Source organism: Erpetoichthys calabaricus, chromosome 9, assembly GCF_900747795.2.
Source record: "Erpetoichthys calabaricus chromosome 9, fErpCal1.3, whole genome shotgun sequence".
NCBI lineage: Eukaryota > Metazoa > Chordata > Cladistia > Polypteriformes > Polypteridae > Erpetoichthys > Erpetoichthys calabaricus.
In genome coordinates, this window is record NC_041402.2 from 123,332,905 (window position 1) to 123,354,899 (window position 21,995).

A 21,995-nucleotide genomic window follows, 5' to 3' on the forward strand; every position below is an offset into this window, starting at 1 on the left:
CTCCGGAATTTTAAAAACAAAGTTACAACTAATCTCACCTCTATTAATGCAAAATTACTCCTCTTGTTTGTGACGTTTCTCCTTGTTTATTTACAGATAGTATAATACAAATGATGCATCTCGTTTAAACTGTCTTTTGTTGTTATTTATTTAGGTATTTACTTATTTTGCACATTGTGTTCAATAACAATTCCGAGTTGCTTACAGCATAGCTTTTGACAGTTCACTTTTGTTTCTTTAACCTGAAGGAGGAGCACAAGGGCTAGCGAAGCTTGACGAGCCTCGCTCTACAACACTAAGGAAGCTAGAGTGGAGTCTCCACTTCTTGTCACGTGTAAGGGGAGGGTGGGGCGTGGCTTAGGCCCCATAGCAGTGTATCAATTTCAGTGTCTGAAGCGCTCGCGTTCCATTCACATCAACGCGCTTATTGCTAAGTGGGGGGGAGTGTGAATCGGGGTACATTATAGCCATATTCCTAAGTGAATGTTAAGTCTCACCCCTATCGACCGGAATTAATCACGGCTGGTGAAGGCAACGGTGCGATATACGTTTGGCGAAGAGATGATCGGCTAAAAAGCCAGCTGAGACTGAAAGTGGAAAGCAAAACTACTTAGGAGCAACCCGAGCACCTGCATATCATACAGAATCAAAGTATCGGGGACATGTGGATGTTACTGCCACCGGACTGCATTTTGTTTTAGTTGAAGAAAGAGTAACAGCAGTAAATTTCGAGAAAAAAATAAACCAACGCAGGGAATAGACATGTCCAGAAGGAAGCAGAGCAAACCGCGGCAGATCAAACGTGAGTATCCCGTTTAAATATCAAAAATGTTTCGGTCTGATGAAATCAGTTAAAAAATCGCTACTCGATTTATTTTATCATATACCACTTTTAAAAACACTGGGGGAAAGTTTCAAGGCAAAAAATAAACATGCCACAATATAGGAGTAAAATATCGCACCAGCTCGAGTGGTTGATGTGTCATTTTATAGCTTCGGGCGAGTGTTGGCTATGTTTTTTCATGGATAATAGTGCATGGCAGATAAAGGTGTAATGTATATGAATGGGACAGTAAGTTCTTAGGTATATTGTGTCTTTCCTGAGCTGCACGTGTATCTGTGTTTAGTGACTCATGCCCCGCCAATGTGTACTGTATATAACTTTATCCAGCTGGTATGATGCGAAACCTGCAAAGTGGTCCAGGTTAGATGATTCCAAGTTTAGTACATTCACACTTCATCTCACATCGCTTGAGATTCTCTCAGCCAAGTATGAGGATTCTGTAGTATGGAAACAAAGTCGTTATGTTGTTTCCCCTACATCTATCAAGCTAACGTGAAAGAGATTTCATCTTACTTGGTTTTGGACAATATGGGCATTGATCAAAAGCAGACAAAAGTGCTTGGTTCAATCGGTCACTATTATTTTAGTGTGCAGCTTTTAGGCATACAAATATCTAGCTTATTTCTAGGCAATTGAATTGTAGATCCTGGTTTCCTGTTGCTGGCTTTGGGTGCCCTTTTGCTGTACTCTTTCAAGGGGCGGGAGTTAAGATGTGAAAACCGATAAGCGCTGATTTGATCACAGTCCTTGATAACGATTAAAAATGGGATCATTTTTATTTGTTTTCTGTCTGACGTTCTTCCAGCATTGGAGCTGCATTTTCTCAATGCTGTTTTCCAGCGCTGGTTCCAGAGAGATAGGGCTTTGAGATAAAAGCTCGGAGCGGAGCTGATCTTTCTCCGCTGATAAGCTATTACAATTGGATCATTTTCATCTATTTCTCAAACTGGGTTGTTGTGCGTGTGTGTGCGTTTCTTTTTGTCAAGTCCTTCATGTTTAGAAACGCATGAGGCTTATCATGGTAGTTTTTTATATAAATAATTTTAAAATATAATAATAAAAAGTGACTTTCTCCCCTTGCAAAAGTTAACTTCATTGACATCAGTTTAGATTAACTGCCAGTCTGTTTCGGTTATCTTCCCAGAAAGATGCCTGAAACTGATAAGTGCGGTGCCCTACTGCAGCGTCTCGGGCACTGAAAGCGGCACAAAGGGGAGGATCGTTACTCGAAAAATTACAGTTAACGTCAATGAAAAAACACTAATATAGTCACTACTTCTTTTTAAGAGGCTTGTTGTTTTATTATTTTCTAGAAGTTTGGAACCGAAGCAACATGGGCGTCTGTCGTAATTTTGTACAGTAATTCCTTCGTTTTATGTATCTGTTTCTTTGATAACTCTCAGTCATTTTAAGATTGTTATTAAATATTTGCGGTCACCCATTAGCAGAAAGTTGCTTTAATATATGATAGTGGAACTACAGTGATCACACATTAAAGTCGGAAGGCGAGCTCAATGGAGGGATTTTTACCCTGAAGTATTTTAGTGGACTATAGTCATAACTCTGTTTAAAATATCACATTTAACTACGGGCAACTTGTCTTCTGAAAAGAGGATCATTTTGAAGCCTAGCATCGTTGACATGTTTCATTATCAGTGAAGCGATTCTATTCTCCACTTCTTTTTATTGATTTACAGGAACAGCAAGTATTGTAAAAGGAATGAGGCTGGGCATATTTATTCATACGCGTCTGTTGCAAAATACTACACATTTACATAGCTGTGAAGTGTGTTATTTTATTGTACCAACTCCACAGAAGTTTTCCACAAAACTACTACTTTTTAAAACGTTTTGGACACTTTCTGAGAGTGAAGCATTATACTTGTATGGAAAAATGCGCTTTAGAGTGAATTAACATAGTAGATATTACCATAATGCAATTTAAACGTGGTGTAGCTGCTCGAGCAGTGATGATAATGAGAGAACAGGAATACCTTGTATGTACAGTACTAGGCTCTGAGCCTTGACATTTTTGTTTTGCAGTCCTAACTGGTTTTTACTTAACTAAAACTAATGTCAAAGCTGCCACCTTGCCTTTCATGAGCAACAGCCAAGTGATAGGCAGAAAGTAAATTATTTTGTTTCATTCACTTATTCTTTTTTTTATCGTAGTCAAAGACGCAGGACGCTGACGCAAATAGTGGCAGTATAGAAATCATGTTTAAAGGCGCACACCCTACAAACTAAATTGGCGAAGATGAGCCGTTAATCTAAACGGGCGATACATCTGTAAAGTTTTGGTTTTTACAATATTGTGCGGAAAAAGTGGTATTTTCTTTTTAGGCCAATAGATGATTAAAAGTATAAGGCATACGTATTTTAATATTAGTTATCATCCGAACTTTGTTTGTTGGCTTGACTGTATATCAAAATATTTTTTTCTTAACTGATAAGGCTAAAAATGGATGAAATATCTAGATAAAGTAAAGATTGCTAGTCGAGATGATGCATACCAAAGCCCCCTCCTCCCCTTGCTAGTGCATTGCCTTCAGATAGATTTTTAGTGTTGATAAAACGTGGAGCTCCGATCTTAATGATAAAAGATTGTTTCCCATGGCAACGAGCATCAACAATAGAGGGCAAAGACTTTATTAAAAATAAAAAAAGCTCCCTGATCGTGCTTTCATTTTTCGAGTTTCCTGCGGTGTATTCAGTTGTTGATTATTCCTGTTCCACTGTAACTTTAATGTTAATTTTTGTTTTGATTTTGAGTCTTTCTTTACCTTTCTGTGAACGGACCCTAGAAAGGAGACCGATCAACAATCTGATAGAATTATATGATAAAAATGGTGTATTAGATTGCTCTCTTCTTTTAATTATAAAGACTGTTCTCAATGATCGCCTCAAAAACGTCTAGTTGGTCCACAGCGCAAGCATGACAAATAACACAGTATATGATACATCGTTTTAACACAGTTTTAAAAGTATAATTTGGAATTATTTTAAGAAGAAGAAAAAACAGAGCCGTGGCAGCTGCAGCTGGCTGTGTTTTTGAATGTTCCCCCTCCTTTTGTTCTGCTTTTAGCTCGATGTTAACTTTTGATAAAAGCCCTGGGGCCTGATCTCCATACAGATAAAGATTGCCAAGTTAGATAAGAGTTCTTATCTCTGTCAAGCAGACTGGAGCAGGACTGTACTACAATAACAAACTGAGCAGAAACAGCAAACTGTGTGTGTGTGTGTCTGTGTGTTTCCCCGCAATTTGTTCCACTGCTAATGTGATTAATGGTGTTGTATAATTAGATGATAGGTGTGAATCTGCATTTTTGTATGCATTGTAGTTAGTTAATTTAATTAAAACTAATACAACTTATTAGCAAATGTTGATGTCTTCTTAGATGATTTTCTGATATGGGCTCTTTTTTTTCAATTGTTATCTGTGAATTTTTTGTAAAAGCCTTCTTGCATGCAAAAATGCAAACCCAGCAAGTTGCATATTTTCTTTTTGCTGATATTTTTCACAGATATTAGATGGTGTGTGATAATTGTAACTGCATTCAGTCCTGATAAATCTCTCTTCCTGTTTTCTAATTGTTAACCCAGTATAGTGTAGCTTTTTCATACTTACAAATAATCAGCAAAAACAGTTTAGTTTGGGATTAAGAGCTGGTTGTGTATTTAGATATGTATATTTATTATGTATTAAGCTATTGGGTTGCATTAATGATTACAACTTTTAAACAATAATGTTCCTGATATGCTAAAACGGAATGCCTCAAGTTCAGTAGACAGAATACACTATGTTTCATTGTTTCAATTTTCCATTTTCTTTTACACATACTGTATGTATTATTATGTGAGAAAGGAAAGAAAAGACTTGTCTTTACAATTGGAACAGAGGGTAGAGGTATTGAAGGACTAATGTACAATGATTTTATAGAACTTGTAGAGGTCAGTGCTGGTCTACCTTAAGTTGATGTCACATTGCATGACTTTTAGTTAGGATGGATGTCAAATTTGATTACCGCAGATGCTAATCATGTTGTTGCAGCATGTTACTTTACATGACTAGAAATTGCAAGGCATGTCAAATTGCATGTCTCTGAAACAACTTTACAGCACAGTTTCACATTTCAAAAGATTTATGAACTCACCCCTTTTTCTGACAGCCAATAAGTTTCTGCCTGATGGCAAGGTATGACAAGTTCAGCCAAAATCTCTGTCATGTGTTTTTCTTTTCCTATTTCCATTTTATTGTGGTATGTAAAACATGACATCAGACAGGTGAGCCTTTGTTCTGTTTGCAGCGTCCGAAACAACCACATTCCTTATCCTTCATCACTGGGTTATATCCATTATACTTTCTGGTGAGTGCTCAGTAGTCGTCATCTGTCATGCACCCAGAATCCGCCTCTACGACTTAAGACAAAAACAAACATGTTGGTATGAGTCACAGACTAGTGGAACTGAGTTGCTGGGTATGTCAGACTACACACCAACTGATCGTTAGAAAGTGCTGCGACTGCCCTTGACTTGTTAAGTTTATGTAAATGAAGTCTGTGACTGAAGTTTGCTGGTTAAGTTGTGTAATATGACATGGCCTTTAGCCCTCAAGCCAGCTGATATTTGTTTAAATTTACTTTCATGTACAAAAAATTTCATTTGCTGCTCCCAGTGATTTCATATGTAATTTGTTTGTTTTCATAAACAGTTAATGCATCCCCTCTAGCATCGACCCCCTGCCTGAGTTGTCACTGAGTCTAGCATGTAAAGTATGCATTATTAAGAGATGTTTAACCATTCATAAAAATGAATACATTTGAAAAGGAGAGGAGACTGTTAGTCCATCAAGCTTATCAGGTTATGTAATAGCTAAGTTGTCTCAATGCTTTTAAAGAAACTTTTTAAGATGCACGAAGAAAACAGTTAAAAAGTCAGACAAAACACCTCATGGGTGAGTCCACATCAGTTTTTGGCATTTCTATTTAGTCAGTAAGAAAGTTTCAATATACTGTATGTGTATTATTTTACTCTAATGTTGATATGGTGGTGCAGAGTGTAGTGCTGCTGCCTCATAAGATCCAACGGGTTTGAATTTTTTTTTTTTTTTTGCCTTATACAATTTCTTGTATTAGGAATTTGTTAGTTGTCAGCCAGGGTCAGCCATTGTACAGCACCCCTGGAGCAATTACAGGTTAAGAGCCTTGCTCAAGGGCCCAGCAGAGTAGGATCTCTTTTGGCAGTGACGGGGATTTGAACCAGCAACCTTCGGGATACCAGCGCAGATCCTTAGCCTCAGAGCCACCACTCCGCCCTTAACCTGTCAGGAGTGGGATACGAACCCACGCCTCCAGAGTAGACTGCGACCTGAACGCAGCGCCTTAGACCGCTCGGCCATCCAGACCAATTTTCATTCACTGTATGCAGATTGCATTTTCTTCTAATGTTCATGCGGACTATTGTTTCAACAACATGTTATTTGGTGATTCTAAGTTGACTCTAGAGATTATGTAAGTGTGAATAAGTTTGTGACTGGGCTCCGCAGTGGACTCTACTTTGCTTGATGCCACCCGGGATAGACTGTATTCTAAGCCAGACATGTCTTTGAATTGGATTGACTGGGTTTGAGAATGTTATGTTAAAATCCATTTTACCTTAACTGATGTCCATCTGTAATGTAGTGTTTAGGAATTCTCTGGGGACCTCCTCTGGTAATTCAGGGTCTGCTTATAATTGTACTCTGTCTTGGATCTCAAGCTACCTTCTTTTGCTACAACCCTTTATTTTTTTCATACGCACTTATACAAGGACAGTCCTCCTGCTTCACCTGGCATCTAGCCCTCTATAATCTCGACAGCAACAAGCCTTTAGCATGTAGCAATTTATTTTGTTAAATAGATAGGTGACTAGATGTTTACACTGCCCTCACAAAAATGTATACTTTTGTCTTATAAAACTGGCTTATCCAGTGTCACGGTGTTACCTTGTACACGTAAAACACTTTGAAATGTTGAATTGTCTTTTTTTTTTGTTAAGTTACATTTTTATATAGCTTATATTCATTAAGGTGGCATTGCAGCTTTAAATTAAAACTGAAGCTGGGATTGAACCCGGATTCAGTCATTGTAAGTAGGAAGTTTGCATCTACTTCTTGTGTTTTGTGTAGAGTTCTCTTTGGGCACTCCATTTTCCCTGTCACATCAAAATTATGTTTTTCTTTGGGAGTGTGCCCTGCTTTGGACTGGAGTCCAATCCTACTTTGTTTCCTGTCTTCTGCCAGATGCTGCTGGGGTAGATTGTGGCTTCACAGGGCCCTGCATTAGAATCAGCAGTTTTAAAAATATATTTAAAGGATTTGTTATCTATGTATTCTTCTTCACTTTAACAAAGCTATGTAACCTAGATCATAGTAAAGTTCAAAACTGATTTGAGAAACTGATGGGTTGATCTTTCTGCATAGCTAAACAGTTGAAGTTATGTCATCCTTTTGTGGAGGAAATGACTTGTATGAGCATAATGCACATATCCTATGCCCTTCTAAAGAAGCTGGGGCTGGATTTAGAGTTGGTGTGTAAATAAACTGTGCCTGAATGTAGCAAATGCAAATGCCATGTCTGAAAGTGAGGCATGTTCAGAGTTTGCATGCTGTTACTTGGAGGACTTAATGTGTACTCTAGTCCTGTTGACACGACTAAATAGAAAACACAGTAATGAGCACTGATCATTGTAATACTATAATTTATTTCATTCAGTTGTTCCATTTGTGAAACACACACACACACACACAGCTGCGTAGTACCCTAATTTATATAAAAGATAGGATGTTTGTGACAATTCACATCCTTGCATTTGGCACCACATAGTGAACCATACTTGCAAGCTCTGAAAACAGGTTAAGCGATGAGCATGTGTGTAACATTACATTGTGTGTAATTTGAACGTCTATCTCCCCAATAAATTTTCAGCAGTAAAAAAACAATTTGTGATTTATGTGCAGTTATTTTTTAGTCTGTTGAATAAAAAATGATTCAACTCTATGTGGAAAGTGTAACCTTTTTGCTTGTATTTTTTTTTCTGTATAAACATAGCAGTTCAAATTTAACTATGCATGAAGTTACATTTGTCTCAATTGCTTGTAATGTCTGATGATCAATCATTGGGTATGAAGCAGTCACTTTGATCAAAATCTGACATTCATTTATTGAAGATCTTCATCTCATTTGAGCAAAAGTGCTGTTAAATTATACAAAACAAATACAGTACATAGTGAAAAATGGATCACCTACAGACGGTACTCTTCATCATCAGCTCCAGTAAGGTCCTGACTAATCCATGAGTTTATAGAGGAACAAATTGATGAATTAAGCTAAAACAAATTTTCACCCCTAAATATTTCAATAAGTAAACTCTTCAAAGATCATTTAAGTTAAGGCAGGCAATGTGGTGTAGTGGTTAAGGAAGTGGGACCCAAACCACAAGATTGCTAGTTTAGTCTCCACCTCAGACACACTGTGTAACCCTGAGCAAGTCTGTTTACCTGTCATACACCTGTTTGCAATTTTCCTTTTTTCTTTTTTTTACATCTGGAGCACAATGGATTTGTCCTGATAAAATGCCTGTGAAATAGTACTTACCACAGAGTACTCGTAGAACAGATAAATTATTTATAGAATATGAGGCCTGATTGCAGTCTTCAGGGGGGTATTTTTCGTACGTGGATTACTCGTTTAGCCGGATGTAATTGTTGGCGATTTGGCCTGATCCTGGATCTGTCGGTTTTTCGAAACTCTTGCTGGAAGTGTTGTCATAGCAACACATCCTAATCCTCAAACCTGCTCGGAGCAGGTTTGTTCAATGTAAACAAGGATTAGCTCACACACTTAATCAGTGTCCATGCGTGGAATTCAATCAGTCATGACTTCGCCGTTCATGAATGAGCGACCAATTGATATCGGTACGCAAATTATAAGAAGATAATTTCATATAGAGAGGGGTTAGCGCGATTGGCAAGATCCTTTATTACTCCCGGAGGAAATTCTTTTCGAAAGATACCGCTTTAGCCAGGGGGGAATATTGTACCTCAAAGATTTATTAGCACCTTATATTCGAAGTCAAACTCGGCGAAGTCGGGCTCTCACAACCACACAGACAGTATGCATTGCTTTGAGGTTTTTTGCAAGCGGCACTTTTTTGTATACTGTAGGCGATGCAGAACATTTATATAAAAGTGCAGTTTGCACGGCAATTCGTAAAGTCTGTTTGGCTCTGAAATATTTCCTTCGGGTTTTCATAGTGTTTCCTGGACACCTGCATGTGCAGACAATAAAAGAGGCGTTTCATGCCATTGCAGGTAGGTAATACACAGGCAAAAACACTCACAGTTCCATAAAGAATCTCACAATCAGCCTAACATTCTCATTACCCAGGATTTCCAAATGGGATTGGGGCACATGGGACTGATCAGAGTGGAGTTTGATCAAACATTTGGAAAATGTACCTCTCCTCCTGATGAATAATCAGACACAGTGTGTCTTCATCAAATATTTGACCTTCATCAATATCTCGTAGGTTCTAGGGATATGACATTCCCTGCAACTGACCCAACAAAAAAAAGAAGGCTATATGGAACATACCTGTGGCATACATGGAGGGCAAACATATGCAATGACCATCCTTTACCTGAAATGAAGTGACCACTGCATCCTGCCACTGGTTCTGGGGAGGAGCTTACCCCTGGAATGCCCTCAGAAACAGGGTGATGGGTATTTTGCTGGTTAGCCAACTCTTCTTGGATCTCCACCTGTTTTTTGCTTGTCTGCCTTCTTATTAGCTTTAAAAATTAGTGTTTTTTATATTATATATGATTATTTAAGTCAACAATTCTTTAAATAGTTATATATACCAATATTTACCAGTTTGAAGTATATTCTTATATACTTCACTTTAACCTGTTCCCATGTTCTCCTTGTGCTCACGTTTGATCTGGAATTATGACATATTAAATAATAATTAATCTGACACATAGGAAATGAAATGCTGCATTCAGTAAGTACAATGAACACTACTTAGCATTTAATTTGTCGGCCACTTTTTGCCAGCGGTCTTTTCTGGTTTGGGCTGCTATTGCAGTGTTACCCCTTGTGCATATTAAATCTTGAAATTCTTCATGCCCTTCGAATAAAAGGTCCTGCTTCGCTTGTGTGGAAAAAAAAATGCTCCCGTTCTTTCGTCATTTTGTTACAGCCTATCAAAGACTTGCTGATCATGTTTTCTAGACTCAATATATATGGGCTTTTCAATCAACGCGGGCGCGCACATTCATCTCGGATGATTAGATCCAGCTAAACTAATCTACTACACGGCTGCGTTTGAAAAACCGACTTATCCCAGATGAGTTTCACTGGCATTAACTCATCCAAGATGAGGCATCTGATCTCGGATTATTTAAGCGACGTACGGAAAATACCCCCCTGGTTTTCTAAGAGCAAAATAGCGCAGTCTACAAAATGTTAAGAACGTCACAGTTGTTTTGAAGATGAAAACAGGAAAAAAAGACAATTGTAAATTCACATATGTTTCAGAGGATGATGTACATTTTTCAATAATTTGGTAAAAATCTTACCTTTGTCCATACATACAAGTGTATCTGGGAATCAAGATTTGAGTGACATTTTGTTATAATGAAAACAATTTTTTAAAAACTTTTGTTCTCTCACTGTAACTTTTACATTTAAAACTATTTAATCTATACCACCAATTTGTCATAAAGTATATCTTAAATGCTACATATAAAACATTATCAACTTATTCTTTGTACTCATTTCTTAGCTCTAAGAGGCATATCAGTGACGCCAAATAAACAGATGTCAGTCCTTGTTTACCATTTTCACTATTTTGCAAATCTGAAGACATATTACATTGTCACATACAGTCACACTGTGAATATCCTTTAATGATTCTGATCAACTATTTGAGGATCAACCATTATTTATTTATATTGTACCATTTACTACTGTTCAGGGAAATATGAACAGAGTGAAATCAGCTCAACTTCTTAGTTTGCAGTGCCAACATTCTGTTGCATTTGTGGATTTGGGATTATATTAATAGTTGCTCCACTTTTTGTGTAGATTTTGTGAGTGAGTTTTTCAGATTTTTTCAAATGGTCCCATTTCATTTGCCTGTAATTCACAAAGACAAAAAGCGATAATCTTTGTCAAATGTTCATCTATCTCTCTCATCGCAGTTTTATGAGTTTCCTTATTTTTTGTAGTGATTAGTTAAATCTGAATATCTTGTCTTAAATATGTTCAGAGTATCTGCCTTAAATGCCATAGGCATTTCCTATGTAGATATAAAACAGAGTCTAGCTGTTTAAAGTATGCAAACAATAGTTTTCTCCAGTGTGCTCACAAACTTTGCTGTTATGCAAAAGCCACAAAATTTTTGTTGTGTCATCCATGTAAGTGGGAGCTTAAATATAGTTGTTGAGGATTCAATTTATGTATCCTTGGTGCAATTTCTGTTCTGATATAATGTGGCCCTAGTCTGAATTCTGACCTGCATATTAACAGCATCATTTCAAACGCACCATTTTTTCAGTTGAACTTTATATATACAACTGATTATATATTTCTCACATAATACTTTGTCCCATATTGTGGATTAAATACTTCACATGACATTTACTTATTTTTGATTGCATCAGCAGAGGCAAACTAGAAAAGTTATTTTGGGTATTAAAACTCTTGACGAAGTATGGACATTTTGTGTACTGCAATATTAAAAATAAGCTTCATTCATCTTGATGACATTTTATATTTTTTATTCTTTGTTTTTGGGATATGTAAATAAAAAAATGAACATTATCTATCATTTGAAATGACTGATTCCAAAGTGTCTTACAAAACTCTCCTTTTTCTTTGTCTAGTAATAGGAAAGGAAAATGTAGCAGTTTTGCATGTGGTTAAGTTGATTTAAAATAGAAAAAGTCAAAGAGTTTGATATGGTCAAAAATTGTAGGCCATAGTTTTTCTTTTGATTGTTGTGAAGCTGCACATATTTAAACACTATTTCTATGTTTTTAATTGGGTTTAATATCAGTAGGCCAATACTTTATACTCACTTTCACCAAAATGACAAACATTTTATAATTAGTAGGACAGAGGTATAAGATTATTTTACAAAAATAAAAACAAAAACACTGAAACAGCTGATTCAACTAAAATCATTACACCAATAAATGTTTAACATTTGCTACCAGACCAGCTAGGTGTCTTCAATTCAGTTTATTTAAGCAAGTCTTAAATATTAATCAATGTCTTAAACCTGTAATATAAACAGTTTTTAAATTACTAATTTATTCATGGGTTTAAATTCCTTGGAAAAAAGCTATTAAGAACAGTAATAGTGCATTAAGTAGGCACCATTAGTAAAACTCTCTCTCTCTCTTTTTTTTTTGAAAACCTGTTTGCTTACTTGATACATATTCCTTCATAGATGTTAAATTAAAAAAAACATTACTTGACATTAAGTGTTTTTAAGATTCATATATTATTTAGTCTATGGACTGCATGTGAAAACAGTTTTTACAATTTTGTATTTAAATTTTTAGTTGCATTTAATCATTATTCTGTTTACAAGGACATGTGCCAAAAGTAATAGATTTCTGCCAGTAACCCTGAACTGCTAATGCGCTGTTTAAGTTCTAATGCTGAGGGCCCGGTTGTTGTTTCTTAGCTCTCTTATCTTTGCTACTTTGTGATGAAAGTCCTATTGGACTATGTAGGTGACGGATAAATCTGTAACACTAATTTAGTATCCTTACTGAATCGTTAAACTAATTGGAATAAGTGTTCAAAGCCCATTAGCAAAAGTGGATTTATAATGTGAATGGATTTCTCATTCTTATTCTACAATCAGGTGTAGAATGAGAAATGTGTGCATACTTATATGGTAACTTGAGTTGCAGAGTATGTATGCTACAGTAATGCTTAGTTAACATTATACTTAAATACATAATTACAGAATAATTATAGTGTAGGGAGAATGCAATAAGATGTACAATGTTAAGCATTGCCACTGAAGTTTAGTCTTTAGCCTATTCTGATTGTTGTTAAAATATTACAATTTTAATCAGAAAAGGTCATTTAGCCCTGCCATGCTTGTAAGTCCTCTGTGTGGCATAAAACATTACATTACATATATAACAAACTTAAGTTTTAAAAAAGTTAATCACAACAAGCTAGAATACAAAAATATTTTTTCAGAAGTTGTTTTTCAGTCTGTATACCTGGTTTTGAATACTTTTGAAATTAATTTATAATGTATGAAGTGTTTTTTTTTATTTAAGATGATTTAGATTTACAATAAGTGGACAACAGTGGGGTTCAGCTATTATGCTTGCTTGCCCATGGTCTTACACCTTGAATGTTTTTAAAAATTCGGAAAGGACTTTTTGTGGAAGACCAGATGCTTCAAAATAAAAAGAATGGTAACAGTCTCTTTGAAGAGTTTGTTTTACTTCTTTATTGTCCATTTATTTGTTTTAATTTTACATATATTAGTTATGAGTTTATCATAGAAAGTACAGTAGTAGATTTATCTTGTGTCTTTGAAGTATCATTTACCCACAACTTGGAAGTTGTCATGGCTTAGTTTTATTTGTGGCTTACAGAATCTTCTAGTGACTGTAAGCAAGAGTTTTCACAATATGCTGGGGGCTTTAATGTTTTTAGAGAACAGGCAAATATTAGGAAGTCTTTTTACGTTTTACAATTAATTCCACTACCAAAGAGTGACCAGGGGTGTCATGTATAAATGGTGCGTATGCACAAAAATGTTGCATACTCCCGTTTCCACGCTCACATCACGATGTATAAAAACTAAACTTGGCGTAAAGCCATGCACATTTTCATGCTAGCTCTTTCCTTTTGCCAATAGGCGGCACCCAGCGTCAAAGCAGTGCTTTTGTTCCAGTGAGGTTTCCCTTTCTTTTTTAGATCCACATCCCTGACGCGGCTTCATCAAATCCACTGAAATTAACCACATATTGTTTATTAGTTTAAGGCATCTGATTGTAATTAATCTGTAACAATATAATGGTCCACGGAATGACCAAACTATTCCAAATACCATAGCTGCTTTAGCGTTGTTACTTTCAAGTATTTATCCCACTGTGGGCACAGCTGTACAGCAGCTGATCGGAAAGAGAATTATTGGTATACAGCATCAAGCACACGCTGCCTCAGCCATGCGCACATTCTATTGAACTGCTCTCATACAACAAACGCTTCAGAGCCTTTCCTGTAGGGACATCGCAGTTCAAAAACAGTTTCATCCCAAGAACTATAAATGCACTTAATCAGTCCATCAAGTGCTCCTTGTAGAACTGTTTATACTTATAAGTACAATTACCTCACTGTAAATTTGCAATACAGTTATAATATTGCACAACCAGAGCCATTTTATAAAGCACTTATTTACATATGATGACGATATCATTTTTAAGATGAAATGCAGCAAAATGTGTTTATTACATTATACAGATAAAATGTTAATATAGATTATTTAAATGATGTTGTTAATAATTAAACATGTGAGGACACTGTGTTGCAGCGCTAGCAACGAGCTAGTGCCTCGTTCAGGAATTATTCCTGCCATTGTGCTGTATTCTTGCTGGGACTGGCACAACACTTGATGGATAGAATTAAACATGTACTACGAAGATTTTTCAATGTTCCTTAAAAGTTTTGAAGAATCTGCGTTCTAAGCTTACAGATGGCTTGACATCTATTACAGAGCTGATTGTGTGATGATTGGGTACTTGGTGAAAAAAAAAGGAAGGACAAGAATTGGTTAATACGTTTGAAAGAGACAGTACTGCTGCAGTAAATTATTTCATCGAAGGTCGCACACGGCGCAACAAGCATCTTGCGGGAGGTAGGAACAACCTCTGGACGGGGCGCCAGCTCGTCACTATCACTGTGCCACCGTGTTCCCATGTTTAATAACATGCTTTAATTCCTGTCATCTTGAAAATGATAACAAGTATACATCTCGGTATTTAAATTAGTCAGAGAGCTCTAATATCACGAGTGTAATGGATTCTGTGTCCTGTCGGAGGAAGAATCACGTAGTGATTCACACACATAGAGCATATAGAAGAACAAGTACATTATGAAGCATTTAATGTGCTACTGTAGTTACAATGGTATTTGAGAAACTAGTAAATTAAAGATTTAAGATGAAATTTATGATGTTCTACTTTAATGACAAAATAAACTACGCGATTTAAGTGGAAATTTCAGGATTAAAGTTCCGTGCTTTTTTCTCCACTGTGTGCCTATTTTTTTTTCTTTTCTCTGTACCCTAATAAGCTTCCATATGACTTTCAGACGGTGGGCTACGAGTCGCCTTTTCACGGCAACTTTGATATCTGACAACTTCTTTTTTTATTTTGGGCACTGTGCGACTTTGTGAACTTGAACTTTCGAGTTTCTCCGACACTCTATGTCACTCGATCAACTTCCTTTTATTGTTTATACCACTGTTTAAACCAGTGTTTCCCAAACTCTGTCCTGGTGAACCCCTGTGGCTGCAGGTTTTTGTTCCAACCAGCTTCTGTTTTTAATTGAACTCCTGGGCTAATTAAGTGAACTGATATTTCCCAAGTTCTGTGTTTAAGGAACAATATAGAAATTGGAAAACTAAGTTTGCTAAAAAAAAAAAATATTAAAATGTACCAAGCAGTTATATAGGAATAATGTATTTTTTTTTTCTTTTCAACAGTATTTTAATCTTGATTTTCATTCTACTTTTCTAGGTCTTCTAATTGTGTAATTAATCTATTATTTACTCATTATTTGGTCGGTTGCTAAAGTACTTGCAGCCTTTGATTATTCAGTGTTGTTTGCCAGCATGTCTGCTCTGCTCGTTTTAAATTGTCATTATTAAGATACAACAAAGGGGGAAAAACTGCACAGAGAAAGGGCAAAGTATAATGAAATCAACAAAAGAGAGTTAAGCATTTAAATCTAAAGCAAAAGCAGAAATGTTTCTAAATGTCATATAAATGTAAAAATCATGCTGCTATGCTTTTCTGAATGGCGAATAAAAGAAAAAAAAAAATACCAGCTAATTAAATGAGATCAGTGCTATCAGGTGTTGTCACTGATTAGGAATCCTGTTGGAACAAAATCCTGCATCCACAGGGGTTCACCAGGACCAAGTTTGGGAAACACTGGTTTAAACTAACAAATAGTACGTTTTTCCTTGCCTCCACTTGGTATTTGCTGAAATTCTTCTATTTTCCCCCGTGGTTTTGCCATTGTCTTTTCACAGAATGCTGAGCTTAAGGGCTATTTACACTGATTTGCATATTCAAAGAGGCGTAATTCTGGGAGGAGTTGGGGCGTGGCAGCATGCACGTGCGTTACTTTTCACGCTGACTGGGATTTATGTAGCAGAAGAACATGGAAATTGGTGTAAGCATAGATTCGTGCATCTGGACTTTTTTGTGCGTAGCACATTTCCACTTTTGTCCTTATGCCATGTTTTAGTGTGAATTCTACGCACGACGTTATGCATGAGGACCCAGGTGTCTATACCTGTTTATTTAGCCAGTACGTATCCAGTAATTTGGTTTCACACAGAGGTTTTAACTACATTAATAAATGTATATACAGTTTTCTAATTATATTCATAAAAGTGTACATCATTTTGAACATGTAAATATGAAGTGTGCAGTATCTATACTAATAAAAGGCAAAGCCCTCACTGACTGACTGACTCACTCACTCACTCACTCATCACTAATTCTCCAACTTCCCGTGTAGGTAGAAGGCTGACATTTGGCAGGCTCATTCCTTACAACTTACTTACAAAAGTTAGGCAGGTTTCATTTCGAAATTCTACGCGTAATGGTCATAACTGGAACCTCTTTTTTGTCCATGTACTGGAATGGAGTGCAGCTCGATGGCCATGAGAGGCGGAGTTGCGTGTCGCGTCATCACGCCTCCTACGTAATCACGTGAACTGAAAACAAGGAACAGCCCCAAAGAGCGTTGAAGAAAACATTCATTATACAATTGAGAAAGCACGGTGTAAACCGTAAGTTTAAATTAAGTTTATAGAAACGCTCCCCCTACCGTTTGCAATACCATATTCGCGAGATACAAGTTTAATGAGAAGACACGAGGTATAAACGAGACTTTGAATCACTTTGTAACGGAGTTAAAATTGCTGTAGCTAACATTAAATAAAGCCGTGGACATTGCAACATCACACAAGAGAGCGGCTCACGTGAACTGACTGAACTTTGAGGCAAGATTGCTTTTCTCCTGTACAACTATACGTTGCATTCTCAAGAGTGTGCTTGCACGGCTTGGTCATATTATAGCCGGAGTGCTGAACTGACAATGTGGTATACAAACAGAACTATAACAATCGTAATAAACGAACAAAAAAACAGCGGACAACTCGTGGATTAAATAAAAAGGCTGCTTCCGTTGGCGAAGCAACGAAAAAGGAAGACCTTATATGGCGTTCGTTTATAAAACAGCGGAGAGGCTGTGTGAAGTCAGCTTCACAAAAAACAGATCCTTAACAAATTGTTATTGGTATATTTTCCCTCAATTTAAAAAGGTTTTCTTTTCTTCTTAATAAAAATTTAAAAGCAGTACTTCGCCGGTGCGAAGCACGGGGATTTCAGCGACTGACGCATACAGATATATTCATGAGTGCAGGTACTATGGAAACAGAGCACCGTGTAAACCTAAAGTTTAAATTAAGTTCATAGACCTACAAAAGGTTGCCATTGATTTGAGGCAAGATTGCTTTTCTCCTGTACAACTATACGTTGCATTCTTAACAGTAAGCTTGGTCATATTTCAACCGGAGTGCTGAACTGACAACGTGGTATACAAACAGAACAATCGTAAAAACAGCGGAGAGGCTGTGTGAAGTCAGCTTCACAAAAAAACAGATCCTTAATAAATTGTTATTGGTATATTTTCACTCAATTTAAAAAGGTTTTCTTCTTAATAAAAATTTAAAAGCAGTACTTCGCCGCTGCGAAGCACGTATATATATATATATATATATATATATATATATATATATATATATATATATATATATATATATATATATATATATATATATATATATATAGTTATAGATATATAGATATAATAGATATAGATATATATATATGTGTGTGTGTGTATATGTATGTGTATATATATGTTGATATATGTATATATATGTGGATGTGTATATGTATATATATATATGTATATATTGTTATGTATATATATGTTTACATAACCTCTTTAACACACTACTTCTCCGCTGCGAAGGGCGGGTATTTTGCTAGTTGAAGTAATAAACTAGAACATATTAATACTTTCAGAGAACTGGTTTTCATATACATGTGCTTGTTAAATTTAAAGTAAAAAACACTATATTTAAGATGCCTTTTCAGTCTGACAGTTACCAGTTATACTCATTTAACTCTTAATTGGCAAGTCCTTAACATCTCTTAATTTGGACTGCTGCTCCTAATAGGACCCTAGTGTATACTTGACATGTCCTAAATTGAAAAAAGGGTCCCTGCTTCAGAGTTTTCTGTGCACATATGTACTCTGTACTTTTAAACAACACTCAAGGCTTGATTATAATCTGCTCATGAATAAACTTCATAGAAAAAGCCAAATACTCCTCAATCAACAAATGAATGTTTTATTTATTTCGTCAAATTTCAGCATTGTGTGAAACAGAATCATTGTTGCTACGCCTGTATTGAGTGTCTCTTAAGATGTCCACATTACAATATTATACCTATATCATTTTTTTTTAATTTGGCTGACCTAGCCTTTTGTTTGACATACATAACTTATAGAATGGGTGTTAAAAATACGAAGTAGGAAAAGTGTGCTAATGTTGAACCCCTTGCACCATCTACTGTATAATAGAACATGGTAACAATTGTGTTTAGAAATTTGTAAAGACATGGAAATATAAAACTAGTATGCATAATGGTCTTGTGTCTTCCTGGACAGATCCTGTTTCTGTAGATGTAAAGTTTTGCATCTGCCAGCAATTGCTAGATGCTTTGTTTTATTACTCACAGTATGATGCAGGTACCCGCCTGCTACTTTCTGTATTTTATATAGTTTCAGTTTAATGATTTTTGGGGATTGTGCCTGTTGTGTGGATGTTCCAACTTGTGAGCAAGTACACACTGTCACTATGCATGCTTGTGCTAATGAGGGATGTTGTCCAGTCACTGAGTTGTTTTTTTTTTGTTTTTTTAAGGTAATTATATTCTTTTTTTCCCCCTCTTTTTGCTTACTGTTTGTCTAGCCTCATAAGGACGGAGGGGCAAAGAAGAGCCTTGGGGTTCACTTCTTAGGGTACCCATATTTTCCTTGTTTTATGGCTTGCTAGGACGGCACTGCTTTTCCTTGCCATTACAGATACATTGGATGCAAAAAACTAATGTTTTTTTTTTTTTTTTTTTGCACTAGTAGTATTCTAACATTAGACATGCTGCAATGTGAGGTGGTGGGAAGGTAAGTGCTATGTAATGTGAATGAGAATGTCCATGAGCAACTGTAGAATGTAAACTGTGAAAGACAAAACCCCTCATTCCAATTTCAGGTTCCTGGAAGAGTCCAAGTGAATTCAGAAAGCACTGGGGGTGCAAAAAAAGAACCTAGGAAGGGAGCAAGTCCATCACAGAGCCTAATCAATGTAAACAAAATTTAAGATGAAGTACATAAATAAATGTATTAAACATTGCATTGTTTTTAAATGCAGAAGATTTTTTTAACAACAATCTGAAAACCTCTTTGTCTCAAGGGTTAACACTAGAATTACCAGAGCCTACGAAAAAACTTGTATATCCGGCCCACCTTAAATCGCTTCTTAAATCCGTTCACACCTCTCCGCCAGCATCCTTTGTCCTCTAAATGTGCTAATAAAAGACAAGCTGCCAGCAGCCGGCTATTCCATCCCCCCACCGAGTTAGAACGTGAGCGAACTTTTCCCAGCTCACGCCTTGATTGTTTACCTGGGAGTGAAGTGCAGTTTTACAGTGGAAATGATAGATCGTTACTTTAGAAACGGAAGTCTTCCAAATAATCTGTGTAAACACATTGTTAAAACAGAAACTTTTTCATATTTTAGTAATAAATGTTACAAAATGTAGTAGGCATAAACTATAGAATATATAAAGCCCGAGTTCCAAAGATCAAATAAACACTTTCACAAAAGCTCCAAGAATGATTCAACAGCTTCTGTGGCGTAGCGTGCTAAGGTTTGCCTCTTAGTGCAGAGCAGCTTTTCCTTGCCTCACAGACCTGAGTTCGATTCCCCGCTGGGGATGAAGTGTTGCTTTTTTTTCTTTTCTTTTACACCTCAAACGGACATAAAATTTATACATTGGTATGCACTGTCAGTTACTGAGATCGTTATATTTTCATGTGGGATGCTCCTTTTAAAATATTTTTTTAACAATTGAGACTGCAATTAACAGGAACAACTGTCCTTATAACTTATTTTTAAGATCCATAACACACAGACAGACAGAGCACTGCGTAATAGAGAGACAGACAGGCAGAGAAGTCACTAGATATATAAATAAACAGGGAAGCCACGTGTACTGAAAGAAAAAAAGAACAACATGTGCGTTGTCCCTGCTGTACTGAATAATAAACAATCAAGTCGTGAGCTGGGAAAAGTTCGCTCGCGTTCTAAGTCGGTGGGGGGATGGAATAGCCGGCTGCTGGCAGCTTGTCTTTTATCAGCACATTTAGAGGACAAAGGATGCTGGCGGAGAGGTGTGAACGGATTTAAGAAGCGATTTAAGGTGGGCCGGATATACGAGTTTTTTCGTAAGCTCTGGTAATTCTAGTGTTAAAAGAAACATCTCTATCACTATGCTCCTGACTACTCATCACAAATCTCTGTCCACTGTTTTATCTGTCTTGATGTGGGGGCCAAGTCAGCTACAGCCTGCAGTATTTTTGTTCAGTTAAAACATTACGAAGAAGGGAGTGAACAACACTTTCATGGCCTGTTTGAGTATGTTTGATCTAAAACGGGTTAACTAGCCATTAGTTTCTTGGATCAAACCATTTTTTTACAGACACAGTCCTTCTTCAAACATGAATAATTTCTCCAGTTTATAATGATCCTTGAAAAAATAGATACTAAGTGTTTTCATACAAATACAGTTTTCTTTGGGGACTGTGATATATTTTTCTAGCCCACTAATCTTATTTGTTCTTTGTTTGCTTTAGTCTGTAGCCCAGTATATAGGCTGCACGCATTTATACTGCACAGCTGTACTTAGAAAACACTGTGGGATTGCTATAGCTATTGGAGTATTTTTGATCTGTTCATAGGCTAAAGTTTTAGGAAGTATTTTCTATAGTTTCTTTCTAGGTGTGTGATTTCTCCTGTACTGTTTACTGCTTTATCCTGTTCTAAACTGTAAACCATATTTAAACATGAGTTCCTGTCTTTAGTACAGAAGATGCAGTCTTTCAATTAGGATTTCATTCTTTTGAATTGTTGGCATTTCAAAAACTGATATGTGGACTGAGTTCTGCAACAGTGAAAATGGTTTTTGGATAATCTCGAGTTAGCACTAGTTTATATGAAATGAAATGTTAAGATATACACTAGATTTCAAAACATTGTAGGTGGAAACTGTTTTGAAGTTCCTCCTGAAATTGCTAGCACTAACCTATGAAGAGGATTTATGAGCAGTAGCATTTTAAACTGGTTATTGTTAGAAGAAGACTGAGGTTCAATTATAATATTTCATTATGCATTCACAATGCTGGGCTTTCCAATCACAGTACTGGTCACGCACAGTGTGTGTTTTTTTTTTTTTCTTTTGTTACATTCTAGGTTGGTTTATCATGACCATGCATATTTTACTGTTTTTGAACTAGTCTAACAACACAAAGCAATTGTTTCTGTGTAGCTGCTGAAATACTGTAATTCTTTATAAATATATACTTTTTAAAGCTTTTGAGTGCAACAGACAATTACCTCTTTTTCATTATTGTTATTGAGGGGAAAGTTCCTTGTTTTTTGCAGGTGACAGTTTCACTTCATCACCAACTAATTTGTCCTT

General features: G+C 36.3%; 1 protein-coding gene and 1 non-coding gene across 3 annotated transcripts in view; one reads left to right on the plus strand and one right to left on the minus strand.

Annotated features, from left to right (window-relative positions):
* The first annotated feature begins 359 nt into the window (after positions 1–359).
* The window catches only part of zfpm1 (zinc finger protein, FOG family member 1), a 283,508-nt gene continuing 261,872 nt past the window's right edge, over positions 360–21,995 (plus strand). The window contains exon 1 of one of the 2 annotated variants that reach the window (XM_028810118.2): positions 360–802. In XM_028810118.2, the coding sequence (XP_028665951.1) occupies positions 763–802 (40 nt within the window). In that variant the 5' untranslated portion in view covers positions 360–762. The remainder of the gene's footprint in view (positions 803–21,995) is intronic. The other variant, XM_028810120.2, reaches the window with a different exon arrangement.
* Positions 6,166–6,248, minus strand: trnal-cag (transfer RNA leucine (anticodon CAG)). The gene has a single exon. It is a non-coding gene; the product is annotated as a tRNA-Leu (tRNA).